Source organism: Camarhynchus parvulus, chromosome Z (genome assembly GCF_901933205.1).
Source record: "Camarhynchus parvulus chromosome Z, STF_HiC, whole genome shotgun sequence".
NCBI classification, from domain to species: domain Eukaryota; kingdom Metazoa; phylum Chordata; class Aves; order Passeriformes; family Thraupidae; genus Camarhynchus; species Camarhynchus parvulus.
In genome coordinates this window covers 62,241,889-62,255,895 of record NC_044601.1, presented here as the reverse complement: position 1 = coordinate 62,255,895, position 14,007 = coordinate 62,241,889, and the positions used below count along the sequence as shown (strand labels likewise).

Here is a 14,007-nt window from a genome sequence, read left to right as displayed (position 1 = left end):
ACCAATTCCTAGGAGCTCTGTATCACTGAGAATCTCCTGCAAGGCTGTGAGTGCTCTAAGTTGTCAACTCTAAGTTGTCAAAGGTCTTCAGCAGTGCCAGCTTCATCCCCCATGTGATCATGAGCCAAGTGTATGGATGGCACTTACACCCAAGGAAGAAGTCAAAGGAAAAGCATTGGGAAAATGTCTTTTATTGCAAAAGGAATGAAGTGAAGTCCCTCTCAACCCTCAAGCCATGCTGTATGGGTTGGTCACTGCTAGTGATGCCCAATGGCATAAGGCAGCTATGGTTTGTGTGGTAACAATGGAAAGGGAAGGAAAAACACTATTTGGGGCAAAGAGGGTGATGGGGGGCAAGGCAGGTTCCTAAATGAGTTTCACATGCTGCATTCCTGGCCCTCCCATAGCCACAAACATCTACTCCATCCATGTCCTTGCTGTCAGTACCATCTGGAAAAGGGAACCATGGGAACGGTGGGGACAGTCAGAAGGACCTTCTGGAGAGCCCAAGGGAAGCTGAGAACAGGCTCCTCTTGCTCATCCCCTACAGTCTTGAAGTGTGTGTCCTTTGAGAGCAGCATAGACTAGCAAATCCCCAGACTCAGTGTTGATAAATCTTTTTTGGGGTGAATGTCAGTAGAAATAGGGCCATGACCCTAAAGGTGTGTGTGGTCCCCACTCCTGGGGGCTGACACAACACTGGGACTCACCTGGACATGGCCTTTTCACGGCCAGCCCTAAGGCACAGCTAGTCTCTGCTGTCAGGACCTAAGGGAGGACAATCCTCAATCCAGTGGGATTGTCTGCCACCACTGCAAACAAGAGTGAGGTTACTGCCAGTTTTTCCTTTTAAAATATACCTAAAAACTGCAGGCTGCAAGCTTTAAATAAAACAACAAGCTCCACCCTGATTTCAGTGAAGACTAGGGTAAGAAAAGCCCCAAATCTCCCTGAACCACCAGCCCCACCAACTTGGTACAAATGGACATAGTTAAACTTCTTTTTGTTTTCCAAAATTTTATCTCAATCAAGGTGATTCATGTTACAGTTCATACCAATTAGCAATTAGAAAAGTGGTTAAAAACAGACCCACCAGCATTACAGTCTGACAGAGGACAGCATGTACAAACACAAGCATCCAGAAAACCTGATTCACAACAGTGCAAGCTTCAAAATTCAATCACATAAGCATAATGTGTGAAAAGGCTGAATCCAACTCCCAAACCTTGTCTGGGGATTTTTCTTGGCTGAGACAAGCTAAACCAAGCTTTGGCCTGTGACCCATGGCATAAATCAGAGAAATATCCCTAGCAGCAGTTCCCAAGGTATCCGTGCAGAGCTTCTGGTCTGCAAGGTCTGAGAGATCCTCAAGTCCCGTAGTGCTACAGCATAGTGTTAGAAATAGTGGTTTTGGTAAAAAGTTGGATGGAAAGGCCATCGAGAAGCCTGTGAGACAGCTTAAGGCAGCACTGCTGAGGCTGTCCCCAACATCAGCTCATAGTCCTCTCAGCAGCTTTACCTTTCTCCTTGCTGGACCACTGAACAGCCATGTCCACTTGTGCCTAATTACAGCATTTAGAAAAATAAGGATATTCTATAATCTTACCCATTCATTGATATAGCTAAATAAAAGAAAATGATAACTTTGTTAAGAAAATCCTTTCTTTTTCAGGGGAGGGGAAAGAAGACAGTGTGTCTAATGGAGAATTTCCTCCATGACCTTCTTGACAGTGCCTGAAACCACTGCAAGGAGATTGAAGGCACTCATCTGGCTGCAACCATCATTTTAACAGTAGGAGGATACTAATAGAGATGCTGTGTTTCTCTTTACACAGCCTCATCCCTCATGAGTGATGCACATGGTGAGTGGCACAGAACCAGGGGAGGAGAAGACAATATCTCATGGTCATGCCACGATCCTTCCCATGGAGTCCTGTGCCAAGAATCCCAATTCTGCACTGGCAGCTGAGCTGTGCAACAACATCTCCTCCACCTAACTGAGGCCTTAAGTTTTGGCTTTCATATTTTCCAGATTCTGTACTGCATTAGTATATAACTCTGAACTTCATATAAAGTGTTAGCAAGTTCTCCTCACAGTTTAGTCAGACAAAACAATCCTTTTCCAGCCTGAGAACCAAGGACACCATTGCAGCTTCAGGCCCAAAAAGTATAAACACTGAATTGAGGAGAACAAACTGGGAGGATGGGACTTCACAACCTGAAGCTATAATGGGACAATTAACCCCAATGTGGAAATGGATCAAAACTTATAAAAGTGTGAAAACTCGTGACCTGTCGTCCATCTTGGGTGAAGCCACAGCCAGGACCTTGTACTGCACAAAGTGTATCCTTTGAAGGCCTTTTAATAAATAACTATTCCATTAATACTGTCTAGCCTCTGTTCTAGGTAGCCTCTTAAGGCATCATAATGACTCCCATGCCAAGGGATGACAAGTATTTAATGAGCAAAGGGTGAAAGGGAAGAGCTGGAGCCCCTCAAAGCTCGGTCTTCATGCATTTCTAGGGCTGCAGAAGCTCCCTCCATACTTGGCCCTTCTTAAAGGCTTAGGCCAGTCTCATCTCCTCACCTTCAACATCACCCTGCAAGCAAGGGCCAAGTCCTGCCAGTGCTCTGATGGGTGACACCGAGGTTCCAGGATTAATTCCTTGACAGAGGGTTTCTGTAACTTGTAACATCACCATTATCTGCACCAGTGGCAGAGAAGAAACTTCAGTCCTTCAGAATTAAAAGCCTGAGAAACAAACAGACTTCAGGAAATGCTTGTGCTCCAGCTGGCCAGGGACCTGTAAGGCTGCCCTACATCTCACTTTGGGATTAAATTATACAGAGCAGATTCAGGTCTTAAGGGAGTCCATGAAATCAGACCTCCTCACTTCCTAACTACAAAAGCATTTCAGATTTTGCCCCTAACACCGAAATTTCTCCTCCAGCACCCCATCACAACCCCCAAACTTAGTGCATCTCCTTTTCTGCCTCCTGAAAAGCTCTGTGGCTGGAGATGGGCTTTGAGAAAGATCCTCATGGTACCCAACCCTACCCAAAACATGCACCATCTCCCCGCATGGCCGACTCCTGCCAGACCCATGCTCAGCCCAGACACAATTCCAGGAGAAGCCCCACAGATGCTGAGCTGTCCCTGGCTGGCTGTAGCCTGGGCAAGGTGCCCAACACTTCCCAGCCATCACAATTCAGTTCTGCAGAAGCTCATTAAAAATTCAGGGGTTGACACATGTTCCAGCTGGGACAGAGCTGGGAATTCTTGCCGTCGGGAAGACTTCAATCCTGTTGGCCCTGCCTCGGGTCTCTGTAAATGCATTTTCCTGTACAAAACCAATGGGAAATCTGCCAAAGAGGCAGCTGCTGGGGACCTGGGGTGCAGGATGAGATCACCCCACACACCCTCCAGGAGCCTCTGACAGCAATCCCACCCCCAGCAACACCAACACTGCCTGAGAAAGCTCCCCAGGACTCTCCCAGGGAGAGAGGAGGGCTGACTCAGGAAAACTCTCAACAAAATCATCACCTCTAATGGTGACCTGAGATGGGTATTAGCTTAACTTCGCGTTACATGAGAACATTTCCGTGGGTGCAGTGAGAACAGGCACTGGCACAGACCCATCACTTAGCAGAGCTGGTGTTTTCCACCCACAGGCTATCGGCAAACGGCGCTGTCAGTCCATGGCACGTGCTGCTCGCAGGAACCGGCTGTTCCCACACAGTGTCTGGGGACAGCTCTGCTCCAGGCAGCCCTTCTGCCAGCAACAAACCTCATCTGTCCTTAAAAACCAAAAAGGATGGAATCAGCAGGATAATAATGTAACCAAGTGGGGTCATACGGGCTTTAAAAAATGGGACATGCTGGTAGAGGCGGTGCTACTCCGGGAAAGGCAATGTTGATGCCCCGGGCAAAACAGACAGGCAAGAGCCTTGTAGAGGAAGTCAAATGGGTGAGCAGGTGGGATGCAGCTGTCCCAGCAGGAAATAAGCGACCCATTCAGTTAAAACACATGGACATCACTTGAGTGACCTGGCCTGCCTGGTACCCAGGAAAGCGTGAGTATGGGGCAATTGTTAGTTCAGCGCCATGCCAGGCAAAAAGGGGAAAAAATAGGTGTGTATATATATATTTATATATATGTAACTCTATTTTGCTTTATGCTCTTAAAAATATCCATTTGAATATATTTGCCATATTAAAAAACTTATGGTAGGCTGTGCTGTAGCAATCCTCCCACAGCATACACCCCCATACCCACTGCCAGGTGCTCCCACAAGACTAGGAATGCTCCCCACTGGCACTAGGCAACTTCCAACTCCTGAAATCCTTGAGAACTGAAAAGCTAATGGGTATACCACATGTCTGCAGACAGACTGACAACTCCTTTCTGACCTAAACAGATAAATTGCTGCCTACTGTAATCCAATCAGAGCCTACCACCAGATCCAAATTAAAAAAATGAAGATCAATCTCCAAATAAAAAATAATATCCCCAAGAACGGTGAAGTCAATTTAGTTCCCTTCCTCCACCCCAGTCTCAAATGAAATGTGCAATTAGAGTTATTATTTGTTAGAAAGTCCTAGGTAAGGCATGGTTATTCCAAAGCTGATTAAGAAGCCTGTTAGGAAACCCAGAGGAAATAGGCAACTTCGTCCAGGTCAACGGGATAGTCGGTGAGCAGCACCGGGGTCTTCTCAAACAGCTCCCCCTTGTAGCTGCGCCACTTGCCCGCTGGCAGGTAGACATCGCGCTCCTGCTTGCCCATCTCCAGCACAGGAGCCACCATCAGGGTGTCCCCAATGAGGAACTGGGAGTCGATGCGGTGAGTGGCCTCGTCGCGGGGCGAGATCCACCAGATGGGACGGATGATGGGGTCGCCCGTGTCAGTGACCTCCCCCGCCAGCTCCAGCAGCAGCGGGGCCACCAGGGACTCGTGGAGCTGCGTGAACTTCTGGGCGATCTCCACCACCTCCTTGTCGTAGAGCCAGGGCGGGATGGAGAACTGCATGGAGGGCATGAAGGCCGACAGCTCCAGCCAGCGCACGTACAGCTCCCGGTTGGGGATCTCCACCGCCCCATTGGTTTTATTGGGGAAGAAATTGCCTCCTATCATGTCAGCAGATATGAAGGGGTACCCCAGCATGCTGATGGTGAGGACAGTGGGGATGAGGGACTTGAGGCCGAGCTCATAGCCCCAGACAGAGTCGCGGTCAATGATGCGGAAGAAGCAGGAGATGTTCTGTGACTGGTAGCCCACGCGCACCTCGGCCAGCTCGTAGAAGGGGATGGCCATCTCCGTGTAGCGCCGGGACCAGATGCTGGGGTCCGACAGCGGGCGGAAGGTGCTGAACTGCTTGGGCAGGTAGCTGGTCTCGCCCGCGTCAAACTTGAAGGATGAGATGCCGTACTTGTGCCGCAGCTGGCGCAGGTGGCTCTGGAACCAGTCACGGGCTGCTGGGTTGGTGAAGTCCAGGATGGCCCCAATGCCGTTCCACCACTCCACCATGGCTGGCAGCCGCCCCGAGGGCTCCTTGATGAACAGCTGACGCTCAATCCCCACACCAAAATTGGAGGAATTGTAATTTATGAAAGGGTGAGTCCACAGAGTGACCTTAAAGCCATCTTCCCTCAGCTTTGCAAACATCTCTGTTACGTTGGGGAACTTGACAGGGTCAAAGTCAAAGTCTCCGTAGGCCTGGGTGTACATGTCATCGATCTCTATGTGGCTGCAGTTAAAATGGTACTTCTTGATCTTTTCAGCAAACCGCAAGAGTTTATCCTGGTCGATATCATTCTTGTAAAGGGCCCATGTGGACCATATGGGGTACCGGAAGGCGTTCTCAGCAGGGATCTTGGAGGGCTTGTTGAAGTACCTGCGCACCATGTACTTGTGGATGGAGGTGATGTCGGAGCCCACGCAGACGCGGTAGCTGAGCTCGGGGAAGGGCTGCTGGCCCGGTGGGGGCTTGTAGGGCGAGTCCTTGTAGCGGGCCTGGAAGAAGAGGGCGCGCTCGGTGGCGTTGAAGCCCAGGTGGAAGGGCACGGAGTCGTTGATCTTGATGGCCGCCGCCTTGGAGGAGAGCCAGTAGCGCTCGAGGATGCCGCCAAAGCTGTCGCGGAAGGAGTAGACGTCGCTGGTCACGTAGGGCACGGGCTCCTGGTAGCCGGCCAGGCGGATGGGCCAGTGCTGGATGCTCATCTCCGAGCCCCCGTACCAGTGGGCGTCCTCCCAGAACATGGTGTGCTCCACGGCCGGGCCGGCCGCCAGCTCCTCCCAGCGCACGCGGTAGCACATCACCGTGTCCTTGGGCTTCACCGTCTGGATGAAGAAGTTGAGCGGGCCCCGGCTCGAGCGCGAGCAGCTCAGGATCTCGCCCTCCTTGGAGCACGACTCCAGGTCCAGGCTGCCCGAGCGGAAGGCCAGCCGGAACACCACCTCGCCGTGCTGGTTGCGGATGACGAAGCCGTCCGCCCGCAGGTCCATCAGCTCCGTCTTGAGCCGCTCCGCCTTCCGCAGGGACACCGTGTAGTAGCACCAGGCCACCACTGCTGCAATGAACAGGATGAGGCCCAGCAGGATGGCACCCAGCATCGGCCTCAGCTCCTTGGAAGGCTTCTGCTTCACTGGCGTGAAGTTCTCTGGCAGGAAGGTGTACATGGTGCTGCGCTTTCCCTAGAGCTTTCTCCAGTGGAGTGGGAAGGAAGCACACTTGGGGTTGTCAGGCGAAGACACTGGATTGCTAGGAGAGCTCCCACCTCCACTGCGTCCCAGAACACCCATCTCTGCAAAAGGAGAGGATATAATTAGTCTGAGAGAACCTCTGAATCCAGGGACAGCATGTCATGCACTTGCTCCACCCGGCCTCCTCTGCCCATCTGTGACTTGCCAGGTGCTGTGTTCCAAGTACCAGACATCATCTCCAATTACTCTGGGCAAGACAACACATGCAGAGAACAGCCTGAGCCCGACACGAGGAACAACCCCAGGGCAACAAGGACCAAATCATCCCCATATTTAATGGCTTTTTGTTGTTGGGAACACCTTCAGTGAGTCAGGAGTAGAGACTGAGTGGTAGAAGGAGGCTGAACAGGAGCCAGATCAGCCCACTGAGAGTGTCCTTAAGAGAAAGGGATAACTAAGAGCTATAAAAGACACCATGTAATGAATTCCATGCAGCCAATCCTAATTTTAATCATATTGCCTCCCTGGCAGATTTAATTAATCTGCAGCAACATCCCTTTCTTGTCCTAAGCATGTCCCAACTGCTTCACTTGGGTGATGCTTTGCACTGAAGGTGAGTAAATCCCTGCTTCTCCACAGCTCACAGAGAGCCAAATGGGGTTGGGGTACAGGTGGCTCATGTCTGGTTTTGGGGTGCATGTAGGGGGTGAAGTGAGTAGCACAGAATGGCTGGCTTCTGCCATGTGCTCAGAGCTTTACAGCAGTTCTGGGTGGAAAAGAGCTTCCAGCTTTTCTGGAAGAAAAACTAACCTTGCAGGAAGTGAGCAGTGGCCCAAAGGGCCCTTCCGCCATCCAGCAAGGCTCCAGGCTGTGTTTCAGCTCCATCCCACTCCCCCCTGCCCGGCCCCCGGGAAGTGGGCTGTGCCAAGAGCCTAATGGCTTTTCCTTGGCCAGGGCCTGGCTGGGCTCCGCCAAGCATAACGCCAGGATCCAGGGGGGAAAAGTAAAGTAAGGACATGGGAGAGCAAGAAACAAACACAGCTGCAGGAGGAGCAGGGGAGGGAGAGGAGCTGCAAAGCTGCAGACCAGCTGCCTGATATCTGCCTGGTGCCAGCAAACACAGCCACCTCCTCCCCAGGCTCTGGGGCTGTAAAGCTGCTGGCTGTGGGCAAACCAGAGCGGAAAAAACCTCTTTTTGGGCACAAATGAAACCAGTTGCAGAGACTCCCTCTTATGAGGTTGGCTTTTTCCTTAACAAAAAGGAAGAAAAAGATCCAAAATGAATTACAGAACACTTCCTGCCACAGGCATGGCAATCCAGAACAAGTGGATCCTGTGCCTCAACAGATCTTTCTCCCCAAGAAAAGTAAAGCAGAAAGAGGTCCTGAATGCCACCTAAGCTTTATTGCTCCACTACAGTGATGGCCATGTGTAAACCCACAGCAACATCTATGCACAGGCTCAACAAAACATTCTGTGCTTATATCCATCTTGAAGCACGTATTGGACAAGACCTTGCAGTTGGAGGAACTTTCTGTGTGGCCAGATGGGTCATTCTAACCTTCCACAGGGAGCCAGTAACTTTCTAGACAGCCAGTTGCTTTAAATGGGATTATAGAGGCATTAGGAAGTGATTAGCCTGAACAGGCGATAGGTTTAGTCAAACAACTTGTCCCACAGCCAACTCCCACAGAGCCCTCACTTGCCAGCAGGGAGCTCAGTCACGGGATGGGGACAGCTCCAGCCACTCCAACTGTGTCACCCAGCGCTGGATCCTGCCTCCCCCAAGGAAAACGGGGCTCTCACCCACACAGTATTTGTGATGCAAGGCCAGCTGAGCCCAGCCAAAATTGGGCAATAAAGGCAGGGAGGAAGTGATGGTGGGATGAGGCTGTGTTTGGGATAAACCTGAATCCCTGCCTCAACTCTTCCTTGGCTTTAAGGTGAACCAGAAGCAGCACAGGGCTGTCCCAGGGATGGTGGGGAAGGAGGGTTTGCAGAAGGACCTTGGCCAAAACTAGCAAAGCTGAGTGAAGCCACAAAGCAGCAGGATGCTTCTGGAAATACAGACAGGTACGCTGGGCCCAAACAAGCCCTCACCAGCACTGGCAGGTTTGGGGATCCCAGAGGGAGAGGGACATGAAAATAAATACCTGTGACTCTGGAGGCACACCTGTGTCTCACTTGTGCCTTATCTAGGGACTGCAAAGCTCAAGGTGGGAAAAAATAAAATGCACCCTCCACCAAGCAGGACTTGCAAATTATTTTGGAAAATAATTTTTTGAAGTTTTCACATTTTCTTTACAAAAAAAGAGGGTAAAATAGTGTTTTCTTTTCCAATTCTCATTCAGGGTTTTAAGCCCAAGAAGTATCTGATACTGCTGCTGTGGCTCCATCTAAAATTGACAGCAGCCCCCACGGCTTCAAGGAGTTTCTGGATTTTTATCTCCCTTTCAGGAAGGTGGTTTATTATTTATGAACTTCTTCGAAGCTGCTCTATTTTTGGCTGTTTCTTTCTTTCCCTCCCCCCCACCATGGACTGGAGCTCATGGCACACATGAGGGAGCCATCACTGCCACTGTCAGTAGAGAAATTGTGTTTTTTAAGAAAGGCTTTGCAGCCTCTTGAGTCCCTTGGACACCGATCTGCCTCAGAGGGATGTGCAAGCTGGATGATTGAGCTGGTGGATTTAATCCTGCTCTGACTGCTGTGGCTGGGCCAGGGTCAAACCCTGTGGCTGCTGATGGACATTGCCCATTTGGACACCATTTCAACAAAGATGCTGAGAACGGTGTTTGCAGGCATCACCCAGCACAGTGATGGGCCAAGGATGTCTCCAAAAACAATCTTGCTCTCTGCCCTGTATTTTTTTCCTTGTTAACAGAGTGTACATCCTTCAGTGGGAGATTTGGCTCTGTCCCAGGTGAGAGCTAAGTCTCCCAGGATCCCTGGAGACGCCTTCTGCCTCTCACTCACAAGCTGCAGCCCACAGAGGTGCCTGCTCATGCACTGCCTGTTTCAACAATTTTTTTTTTTTTTTTGTGTAATGCTAACTTGTTATTTTGCTCCAAGATGACATTGTGGTGACCTTTAACTCCTCAAAAAAACAAACAAAAAAAAAGAAAACGAGAAGGGAGAGTGTCAAAGTCAAACAGCATGTTTGCAGCTTGCTGTGCTGGAGCTTCCCAGCTGACCCAAAACAAAGCTTTTTCTCTGTGTTCTGTGGAAGCAGTGAGTCGCTTTGCCTCAACTCGAGATGAAAGCAAAACATCTGAGCAGGACACACTTTATGGAGTAAAAATAAAAATCCATTTTTTGACCGCTTCTATTTTTACCAACACCACTGCTAACCGCGGGCTGGGAGACCCACAGCACCACTAACCCCAGCCACTCTGCAATTAGGACATTCATTTAAAGAGGGTCAATAACATACAACTGGTCTCTATTGCCCTGGCAGGGTCAGGTCTGAACCATGCTGGGGGCCAAGCTCCTGCTGGGGACACACACCCATTTCCCACGCTGGGATGCCAGGAAACCCTCCCTCTTCCACTGCAAGGTGCTGCCGCCTCCTCCCCAAACATCTTGGCAAGAGTCGAGCTCAGGAAATAGTACAGAAACACTGCAGATTTTACCAGGAGGCATCTCCAACCCCACACAAGTGCAGGGAATTAGGACAGCAAGTTAAGGGAGGAACGCCTTCTCTGCAAAAGAGCTGTGGGAGCAAAAAAAGCCTCCACGTGCCCAGTCTGGAACTGCCTGCAGGGAATCTGCCCTGACAAAGGGACTTTGCACACCCGACACAGGGGATAAACAAGCCCGTCCTGGGGGTTTAATTTCCCTTGGAGGGCTCTGCAGCAAAGCACCAGAGTTCTCTGGAGGACTTTTTGGAGTCAAATAGGGTGAAATCACTGCTCCTCCTGCTTGGTGCTGATGGGAGCAGGTGGGACAAGCGGGGGCACCTTGGTGACAACACGGGCACAGGGCACTGGGCTGCTCCTCACATACCCTGATTCCACATGGATCAGAGGCACTGATTCTCCCCTAATCCTGTGGATTCCCCCAAATACTCAGCTGGATCACTCTGGGGATCTTGGTTTACCCCTGCAGTACTCAAGCCACCTTGTGGGGCATGTGTGTGGCACAGACACCCAGTCCCTGAGTCAGGGCAGCAGCTCTGCCTCTGCAGGGACAGCCAGCAGAACACGGGGCCCCAGAGGACCCCTCACCTTCACCGTCCTTGCTGTGGCCAGAGCAGGGATGGACACACTGCCCGGCCTGAGGGGCTCCTGCACACGGGGGGACTCTTTGCCCCTCCTGCAAAGCGACAGACCCCTGCTGTCAGGGCTGCTGCAAACTCCCCCCCGACTCTGCTGCTGGAGGCCCATGCAGGAGGCACCTCATCCCTCCGGGGCACGGCGCCCCAGTGCTTACCTGGCCATGGCTTCCTGGGGGTCCCTGCCTGCCGCCCGGCTCCACCACAGATGTCTTTTTAAGCTCATAAGAAAGGAGCAGCGCTACCTCTCCGCGTCCCCGGCAGCTCCATCCTCTTCATGGCGCGGGGCGTTCCGGTGCTCCGAGCCGGGCGCTCCGGGAGCAGCGGGTGCCCGCGGGCAGGAGGAGGGGACCAGCACGTCACCGTCACGGCCGTGTTTTCTCAGCTCCGTGACGGATGCGTGACCAGCCAACCCTCCGGCCGGGGTGCGCCGAGGCGAGCGGAGCCCGGCCGGGAGGGGCGGCCGCACACGGGCGCTGCTCCCACCAGCTCCAGCTCCCGGAGAGGCGGGATCCGGGCTGGCATCGCACCTCCCTGCCAGGTGAGCGGGAAGGGCCGGCAGAGGCGCATCCCCTCCCCGCACTCATAGCAGCGCCACAGTCAGAAAGCAAAACGGAAAAAACCCTCCCAAATCCAATAGAGGGTTTGGGGTGGTTTTTGCTTTCTCCCCCAAATCTTGTGATTTTAAGCAGAGTCATGATCCAGAGGAGAGTAATGAGGCTGACTTGTGTGAAAAGAAACAAGCTGCGCCCCACTGCTGCTGGCTGGTTTGTAAGATAGGATTAAACAGCACTGGGCACTGGGAGGATAAACCCCAAATCCAAGGTGGCCATGGGAATAAAGAGCTCATCTGCAAAGCGCAGACAGGCTGCCAGCACCTTGCTCTGTCTGCAAGAGGAGTTGAAGCTGTGGCATCAGCCCTGCCCAGCCTTTAATACGTTCACCTTTATTACAGGAATCGTGACTTTGCAGCCCAGTTTTGTCCTTTAAAGTTTTCAATGTCAAGTGATGCTCCAAACCCATTTAGTCACCTCATCCAGTGTTCAACCACGAATACAAAGCAGCCACTGGGATCCAATTCTGGCAGCAGACAAAATATTTAACACCCCTGACAATTTCCCTTTACAAAATCCTCTTTCTTTGTTCTTCACCCCGTGCTAATTACCAAGATGAAGTTTAAGAGGCTGGGTTTTCACTTTAACACAGCTCATGGTGATTTCGTCTTATGACTAAATCATGACCAGAGGCTTTTGCTTTTCCCTGCCTGGAGGCACATTAGGGAGCCTGAATTTATCTGAGCCACAAAGATTTGTGGAGACTTTAAAACAAAATGAGTCCTTCTGGTCCACTTGTATCAAAGCACGTTGGACAAGAAGGAGAGAAAGCTCCAGGGCTCTCCCTTTAAGAACGTGTCCCTGTCCACCTTGGAGAAGTCCCACAGGCTCTGGGGAGCTGGAGGGAGGGAGCCTGGCTCTGAAATTGTGGTCTATGGAGTAACCCTGAGCCCAGCAATCAGCTTCTTGGCACCTGCAGGGCCATCAGATCTTGTGCCCAACAGTGGCAAAAGCAGAACACCAAATACTGGTGCTATTAGCTTATCTCATTTGCCACTTTTGCCATGTAAGATACACAGCCACAAGGATTTTGATGTCTTTGCCACTATCTGTTGCCCCCAGCCCATCTCTGGCTGGCATCAGACGTGTGCCATCAACTACCCCATCACTCCAACAGCCTCTCCCCAAAGTGGGTGTCAATCTCACTGCTCATCCCTGTCCTCCCACCCCACAGGTGGGACCTAGTGCCCCACTTGGTCACACAGATTCTTTCTTCAAAGAGCTGACTCAGCCCTTTGGGAGCGCTCAGCGTTCGGACGCTGATGCAGGCTGAAACCTGAGCCCACCCAACACCCAATCGCTACAACACGATATGGGGGAGAAACGGAAACCTAAGTACATCCCTCTGACACACCCCTGTCGATTTTCCAGCCATCGTGCCACCATCAAACTCCAGGCTCTGGCAGCTCCAGAGAGCTGTGGATGGCTCACGATGCTGGGCTGTTGAAGCAAGTCCCAGAACTTGCATCTGTATCCAACAGTCAGACAACCTTGGCCCAAACGCAGTCACCAATCCCTTTAAGTGCTCCCTTGCAGCTCTTCCATGTGCAGATCCAGTCACGCAGATACAACCCCACAAGCGTCACTCTCCACTGGGCTGTAGGTGTCTGCTGTGCCAGGCATTTGCCCCTTGGACATCAAGAGCATCCCAAGGTGGTAAGGGAGGAAAGGAGAAGCAGCATTGGTGCTTTCTGACAGCTTTGGCAGCTCCTTGCCATGGCCAGTGATAGTGGAGCTGTCCCAAAACCCACTCCAAACCCAACCCAGCACAGAGCACAATGAGCTGCCCATACCCATCTGCAAAGTTTTCACTGCCAACACCTTATCAAGCGGCAAAAGTTGAAGCTACGCTTTTTAAGTGATGCCGTGGACACGTCTCCCGGCTCCGCTCATCTTCTCTGGGCGGCCAGGCTCCCACCCATCACGGAGCCCGCACGGTCCCGGCACGGCGGGCTGCGCAGGGCTCGCTCCCCGAGGTCGGGCAAAGCTCAGCACCTTCACCCCGCTCCCCGCGGGCCTTCCCGAGCCATCGCCGACGCCGCAGCCCGGGGTCTGCGCTCGGGGGACCCCTCGCCCGCCTCCGCCCGCACCCCCCGAGCCGGGCTGGTGCCCCCCGCCCCGAGCGCAGCCCCGGCAGCCGCTCACTCACCGGCACCGCCGGGCCATGGCCGGGTCTGCCGGTCCGGGGGCTCCGGGCTCGGGGCTGAGCGCGGTTCCGGGGTTGGGCGCTGCCCGCCCCGCCCCGGCTCCCGCCCCGGACCGGCCCACGGGCCGGCGCTCCCCGATGGGAGATGTAGTTCGGCCCGGGAAGGGCAGCTCCGGGCGCGGCGGGGCTGGACCTGCTGGGGGTGTCCGGGGCTGCGTGGGAATGGGGGTGCCCCCGGGGCTGGGGAATCGGGGTTTGACACTGGCAGGGC

At 52.6% G+C, this 14,007-nt stretch overlaps 1 protein-coding gene across 2 annotated transcripts; it reads right to left on the bottom strand.

Moving 5' to 3' along the window:
* Window positions 1–1,006: 1,006 nt before the first annotated feature.
* On the bottom strand, window positions 1,007–13,829 carry LOC115915713 (myogenesis-regulating glycosidase-like). 2 transcript variants are annotated; one of them, XM_030969339.1, is made up of 2 exons: window positions 13,740–13,829; window positions 1,007–6,804 (listed from the first exon to the last, which is right to left on the bottom strand). In XM_030969339.1, exon 2 carries the CDS (start codon window positions 6,677–6,679, stop codon window positions 4,643–4,645), a length of 2,037 nt encoding a protein of 678 aa, XP_030825199.1. In that variant the 5' UTR covers window positions 6,680–6,804; window positions 13,740–13,829; the 3' UTR covers window positions 1,007–4,642. The 2 variants fall into 2 exon arrangements, with proteins under 2 accessions (XP_030825199.1, XP_030825200.1); XM_030969340.1 differs by lacking the exon at window positions 13,740–13,829 and adding an exon at window positions 11,135–11,413.
* Between the last annotated feature and the right edge of the window lie 178 nt (window positions 13,830–14,007).